We start from the raw sequence: 17815 nt of genomic DNA, 5'->3' as shown, positions 1-17815 counted from the left end.
ACTCGATATAAAAGCAGCCTGAGCTAGACTAACCCAAAACTGCACAGTCTGGAGGAAGCTGTGGTCATGCGCATGCGGTGACTTGCTGGAACTGGAGGAGCGACGTAGCAGAGCTCGCCAGCAAAGGGTGGTAGAGAATATCAGCAGAAAGATGTGGAGAGGTTACTGGAGTCTCCCAATGACAGCTTAACTGTTGAAGAACTCGAAAAGTTGGCACAGAAATGCATCGAGATCAAAGATGAAGACCCTGATGAACCTTCTGCAAAGCCAGACATGATACCGGAGAGAGTCCTTGCCACTAGATCTCTCAATAACAGCATCACAAAAATTACAGAAATTATACGAGTTTACCGAGAATGACCATGACTACAAGCACCGCAGCAACACACAGACTCAAGACATGGTAACTGTAGATGCATGTGACACATGACAGGTGAGAACAGCATACCAACACCAAGTGTTGATCACCATGCAAGTTACCATGCCTTCCTAACGCATGCACCTCGCTACTGTAAACAAACATCTAGGTGTCATGACTCCGTTTTCCCATTTAAAGCCCTGCTTCGCAGCAAGAAGGTGCCGACTGCCCCGGAGAGACAAGATATCAAATACGACGGTACTGAAGTTCAAGTCTCTTCTACCCATTTCCCAGAACCATGTCCTGTACTCTTGAAAATAAGGGCTGCAGTTCAGTTAATCAAATCCAACTCCGAGCGCTACCCTGAAGAGAATCAAAGAGCCATCGTAAGGCTTCAAGAAACAGTCAAAACACAAGGAGGAGGAACCATAGCCTGGACCCTCATCCCAGATGTTGCCTTTGTTCTCCTACCTCCCATTGCTGCTGTATTACTGATTAATTGGTGAGTAGACCTGTGTTGAATAATAAAATGTTTAATTTTGTAATTATGGGTCTTAATGTATAACCATTAAATTAGCATGGTGTCTGAGACAGTAAGTCAGAGTACTTGCTCCTCCTTATCATTGCCCAATTTTCTGCCTTTTGCAGTGTGTGCTTAAAAATAATTTCTCATATTTTGATGAGATGGAATTTATACACTATTCAACATTTATATACGTCATGAAGAAGCAAGTTTGACCAACTACATAACATCACCAAATCAAGTCATGGCCATGGCATGTTGCTTCTGGCTTTACAGGATCCCAAAAACAAAAACTCAGCCACTGAAATACCACTTCTGCAAAACCACAATGCTGTCACAACAGAAATAAAAAATGTAAACACACTTTTTCTAATGATGGTGCCAAAACTAAATATGTAACATGTAAATGATCATCAGGACAGCCAAGTGGGTGGGGTAAGGGTGGAGCCATGCTGTTCTACATTCCACTAAGAACAATTGCATGATATCCCAAGCAACGTAAATGCATACTTCACTAAATGCACCAGCATTCACAGCACATTAAATATGTTTATTAATATTCCAGGTAATAGGTGATAACTCGTGCAACTTAAAGGTTTCAGCATGTGTGAAACACTTCTAGGTAAATGACATGACCATGTAAATCATACTTCAAAAGAACAAACTGAAAGGGTACATCACACATTGACTCTACCACTTATTTGTACTTGCTAAAAGATGCCAAACATGGATTGTTTTTGAAATATGAAATTGCAGATCATTTAAAAACCTGTTTATTCAAGAAAAATTCCAGTAAAAAAAGAGAAACCACAGTTTAATCACTAATCTTACAATTTTAGCAATACCTCCAAAATGAAGTTTAGCTTTAAGTTTTACAAGAAGTCATGCAATGAGTGGATGAGAATCATTAAGTATTAACAGTAGTGCAACAACGACTCTGAAACAAGCCTCGTCTCACTTCTCCTCACACCACTGGTTCTCTTTGCGCACCTGAAAAAGAATTCGAGACATGTAGAAACACATTGCTGACAAGCACATGAATCATGAATCCATTTAAAAAATTACACCTGCAGTACTAAAATTACCTGTGCTTCCTCCTCTTCAGTGAAATCATTTTTGATGTTGAATGTCTTCCTTATTTCTTCCGGAGTTTTGCCTTTGATCATGTTTGCAACGGTCTTGCAAGTCACATCTAATAGTCCCTTAATGTCCAAATAATTTGCAGCCTAAAATAAAACCATATTTTTAAAACAGATGCAAGCAACAGCACTCAGATAAAGGTAATCGAGAGCCTAGACATGAAACTGCTCATCTTAAAACAATGACTGTTGACCATCGATGCTTGTGCAACAAAACTTTATGGTTTGTGTAGCCATGGAGATAGAATTCCTTGTGAAAATACAGCAACATTTACTGCAGCGGAAAATGTAAATTTACACCAAAGTGTATTTTCTTGCATTCTGACTGGCTGCTTGATTTCAGGACAGACTGATTAAGTGAACCAACTGTCACACCCACCAAAATGAGCTCAAAAAGTGTTCCCTGATCCACTTTGAGGAATTCCTGGTCCCACACAGGGATGTCATCAGTCCTCTTCTCCTTGTTCTCATCATCCTCAGGAGGTGGAGGGTCATCTTTGTGGTGTGTGCACCACTGGATCACCTTACAAGCACAGAAGAGACAGAAAACCAGGTGAAAAACACAGGTACCTCATTTCTGATTAATACGTCCTTAAATTCACAGTTCAGGCATGAATAAGAAGTCTGCAGCCTAAACTTCTAAATTAAGCACTTCTATACATCTAAAATCAAAATAAATAATAATAGTACAATATTCAGTAAAATCACACTAAGATTAATCTTTTAACAGAAATCCTATACATAAGCCAAGGCCAACACTAGACTTCCCGCCAAAGAATACTATTTATCTTGCAATTTTAGTGGTGATGTCCTAGGTGAACCCAATGAATAAAACCAGCCTCGAGCCAGCGATTCACCTATGGTTCTGCAGGACTGAGCTCATGAATAAATGGCACAGCATGGTTTACCTTTTTGAGGATGGCTGCATTTACATTAGGAAGTGGGACCGGGTCGTCGTCGGCTTCGTCATCCATCCCCAAATCTGAACCAAGATAAACGAACAATGTATGGTGGCAATAACAGAACACTAGAGTCCAAACATTAATGTTGCGCTGGACTCTGGGTGACAAAGTACCTACTGTATGGTATTCCACGAAGGAAACCCCAAGCAAAAAGCTGTGAAATTTACAACCGAGTTGCTTTACATGAAAGTATTAGCCATATAATTATCTTGCGACACAATGCTTTTTCTTCTTCTGGGAAAGCTAGGACCTCTCAACTGAAATGTAGAGGTTAAGAAATAAGTGTCAAAAACTGCTACTCAAAACTGAAATATTTCATTACCAAACTTCAACTCATCACTTCCGGTTCAAAGTGTCCCAAGGCTTGTGTGTTTCAGCTCAACTTGACCGTCTAGTGTAATGAACACACTATTTTCTATGAGATGTACGTCGCTTTGGAGAAAACAAGCGTCTGCTAAATGAATACATGTAAATGTAAAGTCTAAGGGGTTTGTGTAGACGCTCACATTACGTACAGACATACAGAGGGTGCGTGAGCTCAGTGACCAGAAAGAGGGATTCATTCAACTGCAAAGAGCAGGAAGGCAGGTTTCACTCACCTTCCAACATAGTTTTGATGGTCACAGACTGTTTTGCAATTTCAACATCCACTTCAAATATCTCTCCGTCTGAACTCTGCAGTTTAATCGTAGGCATCTGATACAGAAGAAATGTAGACACTTTAGTTATATCTTCCACATTCGTTCCCCCAGAAAATGACCGTTGGAGAAAAGCCCATCTGAAGACGAGGAACATTAAGGGCCAGTAGGTGTGTGCTGGCTGGTCAGAGACACCCAGATCACACAGCCCATTAGAAACAAGATTTCTCTCTCACACACAACACACATTCACACACACACACCCCAATTTGGACACACCGAAATCTCACACATAGCCTTCATTCGAACCCAGAGATTTTACACTTTCTCTTTCGCACAGTCTTCACTGCTGGGACACTTGAGATTTCTCACTGTCACACGCAGCCTTAGTCTTAAGAAAGTGAGATTTCACCCAGGATTAGTCACTGGGACACATAGCAGCCATGAGCCGGTCAGGTGTCCGTCCACTCAGTACTAGCGCCTAGTCAGACTTACTAGTAGTGAAGGAAATGGGAGAAAGAGCGGAGAGAGAAACACGCGGAAGGTGCCAAGTGACGTGTTTCCACCGAACTCAGTCACCGCTCCGCTCCGCTCCGCGCCTCCTGTAGCGAACTACCTGGTCTGGTGGCACCAGCAGCAGCAGCAGCACCGGACCGGCCGGACTACTCTGCCTTTCCCTCCCACTAGACTAGTAAAAAGGCCACCGTTTTCTACCGCCATAACCTGTCACAGAGTTCTTACTGCAGAAATTGAGTGGCTTACATAAAACGTCTAGATCACAATACAGGAACAAACACTTACGGTGAGTGACAGCCAATCCAGAAAGCAAGGGACTCCAGTAGAAAGCCAATGCTAGTGCTAATGCTAATGCTAAGGCTCTAGCGCAGACACCACTCGCTACCCGCTGTTTGTTTTCTGGCGACGTCAGTGCTGGGCTGCCCGTCAAATTGCCTTTACGCAATAGATACAGCAGTTTGGTTGATAAATCTTAACACTCTTGCATCACGCTCAGAGAATGAATTATAACGTTTATTGAAATGTTATAAAAAACAAAGTTTTTAAAAATGTTTTGACTCAGGCAATTCTAAGGACAACCGCCGTTGTCGTTGGTTTGTATTAAAATAATGGATCAGTTTCGCTGACTTGAAATCTAAGTGGTAAAAAACTACAGGAGCAGTAAATCGTCTGCCTAGTTTTTAAGTTATAGTGGGCTCCCAAATTTTCTAGTTGATGGAAATTACATTTTTTATATATATATGGCAAGAAAAGCATATGCAATTCATGCTTGTAATCTAACGCGATTTTAATTAATTCCAATAAATAAGTTTCGTCGGTGGCAAAATTATACAAAGCTGAAACCCAGCAATATTGTTTCACTCAGACGTAGCATTTACACAAAATACATGTTGAGCAGGAAAAATTCCAACCTGGAGAACTGTGTTTACAAACGTCATCCAGTTAATTGTTTCTGGCCTTGTGAAGTACACCTTTTTGGGAGGGGAAAAAGCAAAAAGATGCTTCTAAATTGTTGCCAGATGTGCTCACATTTCCACTTTGATAAAGGACCTAGAGCTCAGAGCACTATCGCTGCCTATTGTAGCCATGTCTGCTACATGGATATCTTTGTTAAGCAAAAACTTGAGAGAAATGTCCAGGTTGGTTGGACAGTTTGAAACTGCACATTGTAACCCGCATTTCATTAAAACCATAAAAATGACACTTTTGTTTAAAAGGGGAGACTGATGTCACTAGTTTTGATGTTAATGTAATCCCTGCCCACATTTCCTTCTTGGTTCAAGGTGCACATGAGTCACCCACCGACACCGTTCAGTACCAAAAACCAGCACCACAACACTGCGAAGGAGCAACTTCAGCTTTTATTCACCTGGAGTCTTCCATACACACATTTACCCTTCACTTTAGCCTTGCTGTTCTGGGAGTTTACTTTCTGCCTACTGTCATTTTCAGGTGGATGCCTTTGAGAACTTTTCACAACATTGAGGGAGACAACTGCTAGTTATTTTAAAAAAAAAAAAAAAAAAAAAAAGGTGTAGTAAACTAACTGCAAACAATCTCATGACAAAAATTAATTTACAAAGTGCAGAGTCAATTTATATTCCCAGAACTAGGGATGTCATTTTATAACACAAAACAGTACTTGGTACATCTTTAATGTTGCAGCAGTAATGTTTTTCTGCCACCTTTTTTCTACAGTCATGCCAAGTAAAAGCTGTAACAAGAAGGAATCACTCTTTCATTAAAGGGTCCCAAGTCCATATTTTCAATTTCTAGTATTAATATGGTTCTTTTTGATACAATGCAACCCTTAACAGAACATGAACAGTGACAACAGATCAGAAATTAAGGAAAAAGGAATAACAAGCACATCAGTGCAGATCTATATTCTTGGACAGAGGCTTCTGCTTTTCATTTCAAATATGGCACGCCTTTTGGTCCAAATGTACACTTTTTTCCACTGACGAACAAACTGCTTATATACTGTGTTGTCTTTCTGCTGCCTTCCTTCACCACAATGATACAGCAGTTCTTCAAGGATGTGGAGATCATGCTTTTAAAGAAAGTAGTCCGGTGTTCGACGGGTCACGTGAGGCTCCCCTCTACGTGGTGCAGGGTCAAACTGAAGGCTATTCAGAAAGACAAAGTGGTTACTGAAAATTTAAAAAACTCTAACACTTTTACATCCATAAAGCCGAAAGAGAATTTTTTTTTTTTTTTTTTTTAAATACTTACAAAGAATACTTAAGAGTATCATCAAGTTCCATAATAGCTGCCTGGTTTCCACAACGATAACAGTAATTTGGTGCACTAAATATTGTTACAACATTCCGATCATGGCACCAGTTGTAACCCTGTATTAGAGGGGAAAAAAAAAAAAAAATTAGACAACAGAAAAAAAAACCTTGCGATTCATTTAAGCTTCTTAAAATATGAAATGCACAACCTCTCAGCCTGGGTGCTAAACTCAGTTCTCCGCTCATTTCATTGCAGTTGTTCCAGCTCAACCAAGTCAGCTGAGTGAACTGATCCACTTAACTGGACTATTCATATAAACTGACGTTTCAGTTGGAAATAAGTTGCATCACATCACCTCCATCACCAGCTGATGAGCTCTTGACACCAGAGTAAGGCCGTTGGCATGGTTAAAGGTTTCTGAGATATCCTGCCCGAAGGTGTAGCCAGCACCTCTGGGGGAGATGCCCCAGCCTCCGCGGTCATCCGGATCTGACCACAGCAAATCACACATGGGCCCCTGCAACAGAGGGGTTGTACATCAGTCAGCAAATCGAGAGGAGCATCATATGCCAATGAAAACTTGTAAACTGATTAACAGCAGAAGCATATACCTCATGTGGAACCTCCTGTAAGCGGTCCAGCGCTCGAATGTGATCCAGTGTGTCTATAGATGGTGACAGTCCTCCATGCAGACAAAATATCTAGGAAATTTAGTCAAAATTAGGTTTGGACATGTTTGTTCTGTTGCTATAGAACAAACACAGCTGTATTTATACACAAAAATGCAAACAATTTAGATATGAAGGAATGGTATCTCACCTGACCATCTACCAAAGCAGTAAGGGGGAGGTAGTCAAAGAGGTCTGTGAAGTATTTCCAAACATTTGCATTTCCGTATTTCCTTAAACACTCGTCATAAAAGCCATATACTTGTGTGATCTGTCTGCTTTCATGATTTCCTCGAAGAATTGTGATGCGCTCACGGAACCTAACCTAGAACACAAAAAAAAAAAAAAAAAAAAAAAAATTCACATTTTGAGTGGACCTGTCAAATTACAGTGCAATTCAGCTTTGTCACAGAACTCTTAAGCAAATTACTATTCTTTGATGAAATTACTACTTCGGCCATAGAAAGACGCAATCAAAGGCTAAAACTTGTGTGAAGCAGCGATTGAATGTATTGCACAAGAGCTTGGGGAGAGGATCAGAGCTTTTCATCACAGACAAATATAAAACCTGACAAATCCTGGAGACTTTGCATTCAGTTTTGACAAGTTTTTGCAAACATTGGCAAGTGATAATGCAAGCGGAAAGGATGTAAAGATTAGACCAGAGAATAGCTCATTTGACCCATTACAGGCTCTAGGCCTGGTACTTAACCTTCCTAAAGAAAAGGAGGCCAAAGCCCAGGTGCTGGGACAGTAAATTCTCATAACTACACATCTGTCTGTGAAAAACAAGGGAAACATCATGTAGCCCCAGCAGATAAGTCATATGGACCAAAAGTTCAACATTCAACTAAGTACAGATGTCAATAGACTCTTAAAATGCATGTTCTTTTAAGTCCAACATCTGCTCCGTCTGTATCCATGTCTTGATTTGGAGAGTGAAGGGCAATGCCAATGGAACCGATGAAGTCTCTTAATAAAACTTAATTGGTCATAAGGAGTGCCAGTGCTGACAGTAGAAGGCCTTTCCTCTTTAATCTTCATAAAATTACACACAAGTCACAGATTAGACCAAAGTAATCACATAAGATAAAAACAGGCCACATTTTGTCATTTAAAACCAAAATACTGCTACAAATAGTGTTGCATCATACTGTAGTTAATAGCTTCACTTGTCAGGCACAGAATATGTTGACTTTATTGTTAGTTCTGATACTTTTTTTACCCTCAAACATTCATGACCCTTTCACTCAACTGCTGAGTGAAGCAATGTCAGACAAAAAGTAAAACTTTTGTGCATTTGCAAGACTGAGTAACAGCCAAGTTTCTCCATCGTTCAGCATGTAAGAAGCGGACAAACTTAGAATTTGAGAACAAACCTAAAAATGTTTAAAAGAATTATATACATTTATTCATTTAGCTGACACTTTTCTCCAAACAACATGCAATGTTAAGGTTACAATTATTACAAGCATACAACTGCTTATCCATTTATATAGCTGGGTAGTCCTACTGGAGCAATTACTTACTGGGTACTACAGCTAGAGTTAGGGATCAAACCTATGACCTTTGGATCCAAAGCCCATAACTAACCACTACGCTACCAGCTGCAGTACCCTTGACCAAGGTACTTCTAAAATTGCTCCCATAAGATTTTGAATATACCTGAACATGGTTTAATAACAGGCTGTACGACACTAGATTATGCATTGAATTGTTCAAAAAAAAAAAAAGTGACATTTGTATTCACTTCAATGACTTACAACGTCCAAACGATCTCAGAATGCGTAATATTCCTATCATCTTCAACTGAAGAGAATGCCCCAAATATGCTATACATGTTATTTTCTCTGTTTCTTAGACTGTCAGCTATGGGTTCAGCGATGATTATTCTACCTTCATTTTACACCAGCTCACGAGAAATCACACAAGAGCTACTAACACTTACCTTAAGAGATACAAGCAGTGTGACTGTTTCCACAGAGTAATAGCCTCTGTCCACATAATCTCCCATAAAAAGGTAATTTGTGTCAGGCGACTTCCCTCCGATTCGGAAAAGCTCCATTAGGTCATGAAACTGGCCGTGGACATCTCCACAGACAGTCACCGGACACCTCACTTCTTGCACGTTGGACTCCTTTGTTAAGATTTCTTTAGCCTGAAACAAGACAACAATTTAAAAAAAAAAAAAAAAAGAAATAAGAAAACTACAGCACTAAAAGATTTGTCATTCTGTGAACAATGAGATCAGCTTCTGACATCACACTTTTACCATGTGACTAGTAGAATGAGTAAAATCCATTAAATTCCTGGGCTCTTAAGCACAACTGCTTTAAGATTTGGATTGTTTCCATGTAAAACATTTAACTCATTCATTTAGCTGACACCATTGCATAAGTTGCCAATACATAATGACTTACAAGAAAACCCGTATTCATGTGACTGAAAACAAAATATATGTTGTTAAGAAAAGTTGAGCAATTTAACTCTTTGATAAAGTCACAGGAAATTATTGGCCATTAACCATTTGGGTTGAAAGATGCATAACATGCATCATATGAAATGCTTATTTTGTCAACCGTAGCGTGTTTGAAAATAAAAATGTACTGTACGAGCTAAAATTTGTTAAACTGATTTAGCAACATTTACACAAAAAAAAAGAACATTGGTTGGTGATCAAGTTCCCACGTACATCAATCACTGCACAGCTAGCGATGTCGGCAAAAAGACTGCTGTTAAATCCCTTATTGTGCCGCTGATATGATAGGGAGTGAAGTAGGGAGCCCGGCTCCTAACATGCCTTCTTCAGAACCACCCTTTGAGCAGCAGTACACCCATATTCGGTAACCAGTACTAGTTGAGAAATACACAAGACTGCTATAAAACAAACCCGTGAGGAATTAGTGATGGGATTAGTGGAGGACTACCACGACATGATGTGAGGAGATGAGTGTCCCGCCATCCCTCCTCACACCTTCCTGTGGTAGCCCTCCACTTTGTGTTGGGGACATCCAGCATCTTAACACCTAAACGTGTCCAAATGCGTCCTCCACTACAAGCGTGTCAGCTTGTCCATCCCGATTCACCAAGTGAACACAAAGCCAACGCTGAAACTGGCAACAAACGGTACCAAGGCTCTTGAATATTTCACGTTTGCACTACTCTTCCATGGTTTTGGTGTCTAAGTGGCCATGGCTATAATCAAGTCTCTCTCTCACACACGGTATGATAACTTTTTATTAACAACGGTCTGTGTGGTTAAGGCTGATATCTTGTAGTCTTGTAGGTTCTGGGTTCAAATCCCACTCTTGCTGTAGTGCCCCTGGTCTGATGGATACAGTAAGAACACTGCTGTACAGAAGGGTGTAAAAATGACAATAAAAATTGGTCATTTAGCAAAAAAGTACATGTTTATCAATGCATTTGAAAGATCGGGGAGAAGTTGAAGGTTTCACTGTAGGATACTGCAGTTTGGAATCAAACTGAACAGTTACAGTTCAGTTTTTAAGAGACTTTGGAAAAGCCTATGCACCTACACGTGTGTATGTACACCTGACTGTGGTTCACACAACTGGACTGTATTCAAGAATGACGGGTCCATCCAGACAGATCTCCCTCTCTCTGTTCAGATGTACCTGTAGTTGTCGTCCGATGGGTCGCTGTTGGAGAACCTAATGAATCTTGTAGTAGAGATAAATAAAGCCTGGAGGAGGAGCAGCGCGAACAGCCCCGGTTTGGTTACTGCTCTTACTGCAGTGCATTTCTCTATTTTCTGCTACATCTCGATGGAACTAAGCATGGGCTAACAACACATTTAAAATCACATCTCTGTAAATGGGGGTGTTTCTAACGTCGAGAGCTATGGAAACAGTGCTCGCCGCCATTTTGGAGGCTGCGGAGAGTCGGCGGAGGAGCCGGAGCGTCAGTGCCTGCTGCCTGTGCCGGGCGCGAGGGCCGATAGGTCGGGATTCGGGAGCGCGCGGAGCCGCCGCAGCCGCTCCGTTTAAACAACCCGTAGAGCAGCATTCCGCTCTGTTTTACACGAATAATTGAATAGCGACGATTCTACGACGCGGACTGAACGCCGGAGAGACACTACTATTAGTACTAGTATTTTCGCGTCAATTTGAAATATTTTTTCCATTTCGTCAAACTGCAGTCGTTCCAGTCAGTTTTGCTAAAAAACGCCGCAGCAGTGACTTAGCTTACGAGCTAACTGTTGCTTTGTTAACACAAAGCCGGCTCGCATTCGCAGAAACGCTTCGTTAGCCAGTGTGGAAGCAGAACGCGCTGGTGGTATTTTAATCATGTTAAACCGACTTCAGTCGATTGGGCCGCGTGGTGTTCGCAGAGTCTGACGGCGGATAGTCTGCGCGTCAAGTCCGTCCCCTCCGCCATCATGTTCCTGAGCGGAGCGGCGCCGCCGGGAACGAACGACAGCACGCCGAGGGGGGCTCGCAGCTCACGGCAGCGCTCTGTCTGCGGAGACGGTGAGTGTACTGTACAGTGAGTACAGCAGAGCAGGGACGCGTTACCAACCTTCTCGCAGAGCGTTTTCACTTGGTTCTCCGAGAGCTGCTTGCACTCGTTGAGCTGCTCGATCCACTGATCCAGCTCCTTCGTGAACGCCTTTTCGTCCATGTCACTCACTGCAGCTGCCTTCAGCCCGCGAATAACTTAAGTGTAGCTTCGGCTAAACACACCACAACAGGGTTTGTAAGATAGAGAAGGACTAGCAGCCTAAAACTACCCCGTTCAGCCCGCAAACGACTGATTCTACTGTAACTGCGCCCACTGTATAGTATAGATGAGGTCGCGAGTAGCCAATAACAACGGGCTCAATGAGTGACAAATCAAAAGCAAAAATGAAGCGGCACCTCCTACATCCCACCCATTACGCGTTCCTGATCCCACCCCCGCGACTTCGAGCATGTCCAACTTCCGTCTTCTGCTCGTTTTCCGCCGAAAAGTGATTTTAATTGGTTCCTTTAATCACATGATTACTGATGTACGCCTAAAGGTTAATTGTTGCCATCTGCTGGACGGGAGGAACGTGACAGGCGCCACACAAATAAGTGAATTGCGCTCCGGCAGGGGTTTTTTTTTTTTTTTAAAGAAAAAAAAAAATCGAACACAATAGAAGGACGTTGATCCATAACAATCAAACCTAGCCAAGGGTAAGTAAACAAAAAGAAATAATAAAAATAAATACACAAAAAATTACAAAACACTCCAGTAACCAAAGACATTACACGAAACGGCTTAAGCGCTCCGGCACGAGCCTGGGGTTCTGAATTCTGTGACCTACACGACCAAGTGATTAGTTATCAAATCAGCTTTCGAAGTCATTTCCCCTTTATTCTAGGCATCACTTTAATTGACTTTTTACAAAGTAACATTGGTATTCATTTATAAATATTTTTCAGGCAAAGTTGGAATAAAAATTCGGCTGCTTAGTTACAGAACTTTATACATCTCTTCTTAGCAAACATCTAATTTTCTAAAATGACAACCTTATTTGATAGTTGTTTTTCTTTAGGTTGCTTTACAGAAGATGTCTGGGTTTTGAGTGTGTCAGTCACTTTTAGATTTTAAAGACACGAGGCGCACATTATCTCAAGTTCAGAGTTGATAAAAGACATTGAGATGAAATGCTTTGTTGCTTCATTCAACATTGTTATTGCATTATTCAGAAGGATGTGCGAGGCAGCACAGTGGTGCAGCAGGCAGCTCTAGTGCCTCGAAGCTCCTGGGCTGTGCGCTCAGATCACGTGGGTTCCCTCCCACAGTGCAAAGACCACGTCATTACACAAGCGGTTATTGATAGTTGCCGGGATAGAGGGAGTTGTAACCGGTACATTGTATTTCATTGTATCTCTTTTTCGAAATACCCAGTTTCTTCATGACTGCTCCCAAACAAGATGGGATGCTGAGAAAGAAACTGATGAAGCACTCCAGTGTCAGAGGGATCACACTAAACTCTTATAAGTATACAGCATCTGTCTGTCTATGGCTACTCAGTTTCAGCTTTTCTAAATCCTCACAGAATACTGGTGTGTTCGAAAGTGATTGGGGTATTAATGATGCATTGTGTAAATGTACTGGTGAAACGCTGAAGTTTTGTTTTGAGCAGCAGTTTGCAGCTTCAGTTCGTTAATATGGGTTAGTAAAAACTGAAATGTTTCAAGTATGTAAGAATGAATGTGTTTTTTTTTTCTGTAATACTGTGCAGGGTTGTGGTGATTTGTAGATGTGTTGAGGTTCATGCTGAAGTTTTTTTTCTCTCTTTGTGATTACACACACACACACACACACACACACACACACATTGTCTAAACCACTTGTCCCATATGGGGTCAAGGGGAGCTGGAGCCTAACCTGGCAACACAGGGTGTAAGACTGGAGGGGGAGGGGACACACCCAGGATGGGATGCCAGTCTGTCGCAAGGCACCCTAAGCAGGACTTGAACCCCAGACCCACCAGAGAGCAGGTACAGGCCAAATGTGCTGTGCCACCCCCCCCCTTTGTGATTATATGTTTTTGTATTAATAATGCTTATCAAAGAATTTTTTAAAATAAAAAATCTATCCTTCTCTGTGTATTATTTTTACTTCTCTGTATTTGTTTTACTTCCCCTCATTTTTTAATTTTATTGTCAACTTCTTCTGTCATAGTCATACTGCAGATACACTGAAACAGGTTCACATTTATTACAGTATACAACAAACATCACGCAAAAGTAAGTTAGAATTGTGGCTTGCCACCTACAGAGGGCTATGTGCAGAACTCCAGATGTCACTCACCCAATGTATGACTATTTTGTTAAATGTATGGTTTTTAATGCAGTAGAAGGCAAAAGATGAAGCCTTTGTGCAGGACTATATTGATGATTGACAGAGATGCTCTTTGTACAGTTGGCACACTGGGTCCGTCTGCACCGACACAGAAACACAAAGAGCCTTTCTGCATATCACTGTGACAGCTGTGGATAAGTGGCTGGCTTACACACACCTCCGTCATGTTTGTAGGCCTGTCACACACCACACACTGGCCACCACCACAAACAAAACACTTTTCCCACTTGCAGCAGACGACCAGTGGGCTGTTGGGAGGGACAGATAGTGCAGCACTGGCTCTCCTGAACCCTCACAAGAGTCCAGCTCGTTGGGCAAATCCCAGTTGTGCAAAGGTTTGTTACAGACTTATTACTGAGCTTTTCAAAGTGCCGTTTTTAGCTTACTTGTAAAAGAGTACACTTGTGTACAGTAATGATTTTCCATCTTCTAATCTGTGTGTGGTGGGATTTTTTGCACTAACTGAAAGACAAAAAACAGAAGCAGTTCCACCCTAAAGTGTATTTTTTTATTGAATATAATTTTTTTCCGTTTTTTTCACTATTTCTAATGTAGTATATATGTATAATGTTTATAAAATATTCATCAGTACTCAGAAATAAATACCGCCTTTGCTCTCATCTAGATGAATTACACTGGTGAACAGGTCTTTTGTCCCATGAAAAAAATGCATTGTTTTGTGTGTATTTTTGTATGCTGAATTCAAATATGTTTTCAGAATTTCTCTGTCAGCCATAGTTTTTACATACTAGTATATTTACATAACATATTGTATTGTATATTGGTACCAGTACTATATTTACATTTATATTTATTCATTTAGCAGATGCTTTTCTCCAAAGCGATGTACATCTCAGAGAAATACAATTTGTGCATTACATTAGGAGAAATAAACATACATAGCTGCACACGTGATTCTAAAGTAAATCTAGTTTGTTTCTTTCCACTTTATGCACTGATATTCATCACACAAGTAGGTGCACAACACTCAGGATAGATGAATCCTGATAACCTTCAACAATTTTTTTTTTTTTTTTAAAGGTACACAAACATTTACATACAATGCTGGAGTAGTGGCTGTGTAAAGGCTTATCTGGGGATGATCTTAAAGCCAAGGTGCAGGAATATTTACACCATACATCAGCTTAAGAGATCATGGGCCAAGTGAGTCTGGAAAAGGTGAGTTTTCAGACCCTTCCTGAATGTAGACAGAGTTTCAGCAGTTCCGAGTGAGAGAGGGAGGTCATTCCACCACAACGAAGACAGAAGTGAGAACCTCCGCACTTTACCTTTCATGCATGAAACCACCAAGCGAGCAGAAGTAGACGAGTGAAGCAGTCTGGTTGGGGTGTAGTGGTCGATCAAGTCTTGTAAATAGCTAGGAGCAGTTCTATTGATGCATTTGTAAACAATTACCAGGGTCTTTAATTTGATCCAGGCAGCTATAGGAAGCCAGTGCAGAGAAATGAGTAGAGGGAATACATGGGAACACTTTGGGAAATCAAACACAACTCGTGCAGCAGCATTCTGTATCAGCTGCAGAGGTTTGATGGCAGAAGTGGGAAGAACACACAGGAGAGAGTTGCAGTAGTCCAGACAGGATGTCACTATGGCCTGGACAAGCAGTTGGGCAGATTCAGTTTTGAGGTAGGGACAGATCCTGCGAATATTATGCAGGATGTATCTGCAGGTCCAGGTTGTAGCTTCAGTGTGGTGAGAGAAAGATAGACTTGAATCAATCATCACTCCCAGACTCTTAGCCGAGGAGGTAGGCAAAATGAGTGAGTTGTCCAGTTTGATCGATAGATCGTGACAGGAGGACAGGCCATCTGGGAGGTGAAGAATTTCTGTTTTGCAGAGGTTGAGTCGGAGGTGGTGATCAGACATCCAAGTAGAAATGTCTGATGCTCCAGGTGGAAAGGAGAGGAAGAGCTGGGTATCATCAGCACAGCAGTGGTATTTGAATCCATGGGAGACTATGACCGGGCCGAGAGAGGAGGTGTAGATCGAGAAGAGAAGAGGACCCAGTACCGAGCCCTGCGGAACACCAGTTGAGAGAGGCAGAGGAGAAGAACGAGAAGAAGCTCCGCCAGACCACTTGATAGGATTTGTCAGATAGGTAGGACTCAAACCATCTGAGTGCCATTCCTTTGATCTTAAGCTGACTAAGAGAGGAGAGTAGAATCCGGTGGTTGACAGTGTTGAATGATGCAGACAGATCAAGGAGTATGAGGACCAAGGAGAGGGAAGCAGCTCTAGCTGACTGGAGAGCATCAGACACCATCAGAAGCACCATCTCCATGGAGTGACCAACTTTAAAACCAGACTGATAACCATTGAAGAGATGGTTCTGGCTGAGGAAATTAGACAGTTGATCACAGGCTGCCCATTCTAGAGCTTTAGACAGGAAGGAGAGGAGGGAGACTGGTCTGTAGTCTTGAAATGAGTTGGGATCCAGGGAGGGTTCCTTTAATAGAGGTGAAATGAGAGCAGTTTTGAAGGCAACTGGGAAACAGCCAGAGGAGAGCGAGGAGTTGATGATCTTAGAGATGAAGGTGGAGACTTGCAGGGAGATGTTCTGTAGGAGTGAGGATGGGATCGGATCAGGCGAGGAGGTGGTGGCTCTGTGTGATATCAAGAGGTCAGAGATTTCAGATTCAGAGAGCGGTTTGAATTTGGAGAGCATGACTTCGCAGGGAGGTCCAGCCCGAACCAGGCAGGTTGATGCTGAGAACTTGTCCGTGATTGCTTTGACTTTGTCTCTGAAAAACAAAGCAAAGTCATTGGCAGTGAGAGAAGAAGGACAAGGGGGCAGCAGAGGACACAGAAGGGATGGGACATTTGAAACAAAAAGTTAGCAAAACACAGCTATTTTCATTGTTTGTGAAGTACAATAGCTTATTTTTGAAAGCACAAGCCTAGATAGGTGAGTCACTAGGGGCCTGCAGAGACTCATCTTGGTATGTTGGAACATGCAAACAGTCCCCAGCCGTGACTAGCAGTTCCCTGTCATTTGCCAGCTAGAGCTCACTGTGTAAACATCTCAGGTGCAGTGTTTTCTAATCTTTTGAAGAGTTGTGCTTTTGTGTTTTTAAGTGTTGTGAAGAAACCCCATCCACCATCATAATGCCAAGGAACTGTGTAAATAGCCTGAATTATTTCTGCAACATCTGCAGTGAATTGACATTCAAATCCCAAAAAAGTTCTTTCTCACCCTTCATTAAAAAAATGTTCTGAGCATTATTTTGGTTATACAGTGGGTGACTAGGATAAAAGTTGCCCCCCCCATTCTTGTTGTGTGACATGTGTCAGCTGTCTTACAGCCTGGGCAAAAGGTTCATGCCATATGTCTTCTGCCATTCCTTCGATTTGGAGAGAACTGAAAGACCGCACTTCAAATTGCTAATTCTGCCTGACAAATATAACTGGTATAACATCAAAATCCAAACATACTGTTAAATATCCTAATTTACCATCTGCCTTGAGGCCAGTACCTCATTGTCAGGAGTTAACTGAGTGATGATGAGTCTGTTAATGAGAACATAGACTAAATAGACGACAATATGGACAGGTGCAAAGGAAGTTGTGAATGACCTGTTGACTTCATACTAAGCTATGGGGTGCAATAAGAGTGTGAAAATTCACTTTTTGGACTCACACTTGGACTTTTTCCCCAGACAATCTTGGGGCCATCAGTGATGAGCATGGCGACAGATTTCACCAAGACATTTTAGATATGGGGGGTTGTGGTGGTGCCAGCTGTGTGGCGAGTCTGGGGTTCGAGCCCCGCTTGGGGTGCCCTGTGATGGACTGGCATCCCATCCTGGGTGTGTCCCCTCCTCCTTCGGCCTCGCGTCCTGTGTTGCCAGGTACAGCTCCAGCTCGCAACGACCCTACTTGGGACAAGCAGTTGTTGTC

The 17815-nt window shown here is 41.9% G+C and overlaps 2 protein-coding genes across 4 annotated transcripts; both read right to left on the bottom strand.

Moving 5' to 3' along the window:
- Positions 1–1410: 1410 nt before the first annotated feature.
- LOC108929701 (S-phase kinase-associated protein 1-like) lies at positions 1411–4531 on the bottom strand. Of its 3 annotated transcripts, none has more exons than XM_018744399.2 (6): positions 4422–4531; positions 3582–3678; positions 2929–3002; positions 2400–2543; positions 1967–2107; positions 1411–1871 (listed from the first exon to the last, which is right to left on the bottom strand). In XM_018744399.2, the coding sequence occupies exons 2-6, from the start codon at positions 3676–3678 to the stop codon at positions 1836–1838; spliced, it is 492 nt and encodes a 163-aa protein (XP_018599915.1). In that variant the 5' UTR covers positions 4422–4531; the 3' UTR covers positions 1411–1835. The 3 variants fall into 3 exon arrangements, with proteins under 3 accessions (XP_018599915.1, XP_018599916.1, XP_018599914.1); XM_018744400.1 differs by lacking the exon at positions 4422–4531 and adding an exon at positions 4116–4188; XM_018744398.1 differs by lacking the exon at positions 4422–4531 and adding an exon at positions 3900–4066.
- Positions 4532–5647: 1116 nt separating this feature from the next.
- On the bottom strand, positions 5648–11968 carry LOC108929745 (serine/threonine-protein phosphatase 2A catalytic subunit alpha isoform-like). The gene is made up of 7 exons (XM_018744490.2): positions 11582–11968; positions 8991–9200; positions 7194–7367; positions 6986–7075; positions 6730–6891; positions 6372–6490; positions 5648–6265 (listed from the first exon to the last, which is right to left on the bottom strand). Exons 1-7 carry the CDS (start codon positions 11681–11683, stop codon positions 6193–6195), a joined length of 930 nt encoding a protein of 309 aa, XP_018600006.1. The 5' UTR covers positions 11684–11968; the 3' UTR covers positions 5648–6192.
- Between the last annotated feature and the right edge of the window lie 5847 nt (positions 11969–17815).

This window comes from Scleropages formosus, chromosome 13 (assembly GCF_900964775.1).
Source record: "Scleropages formosus chromosome 13, fSclFor1.1, whole genome shotgun sequence".
Taxonomy (NCBI): Eukaryota; Metazoa; Chordata; class Actinopteri; order Osteoglossiformes; family Osteoglossidae; genus Scleropages; species Scleropages formosus.
The sequence above is the reverse complement of the archived record's forward strand: the minus strand, read 5'-3'. Positions and strand labels throughout refer to the sequence as shown.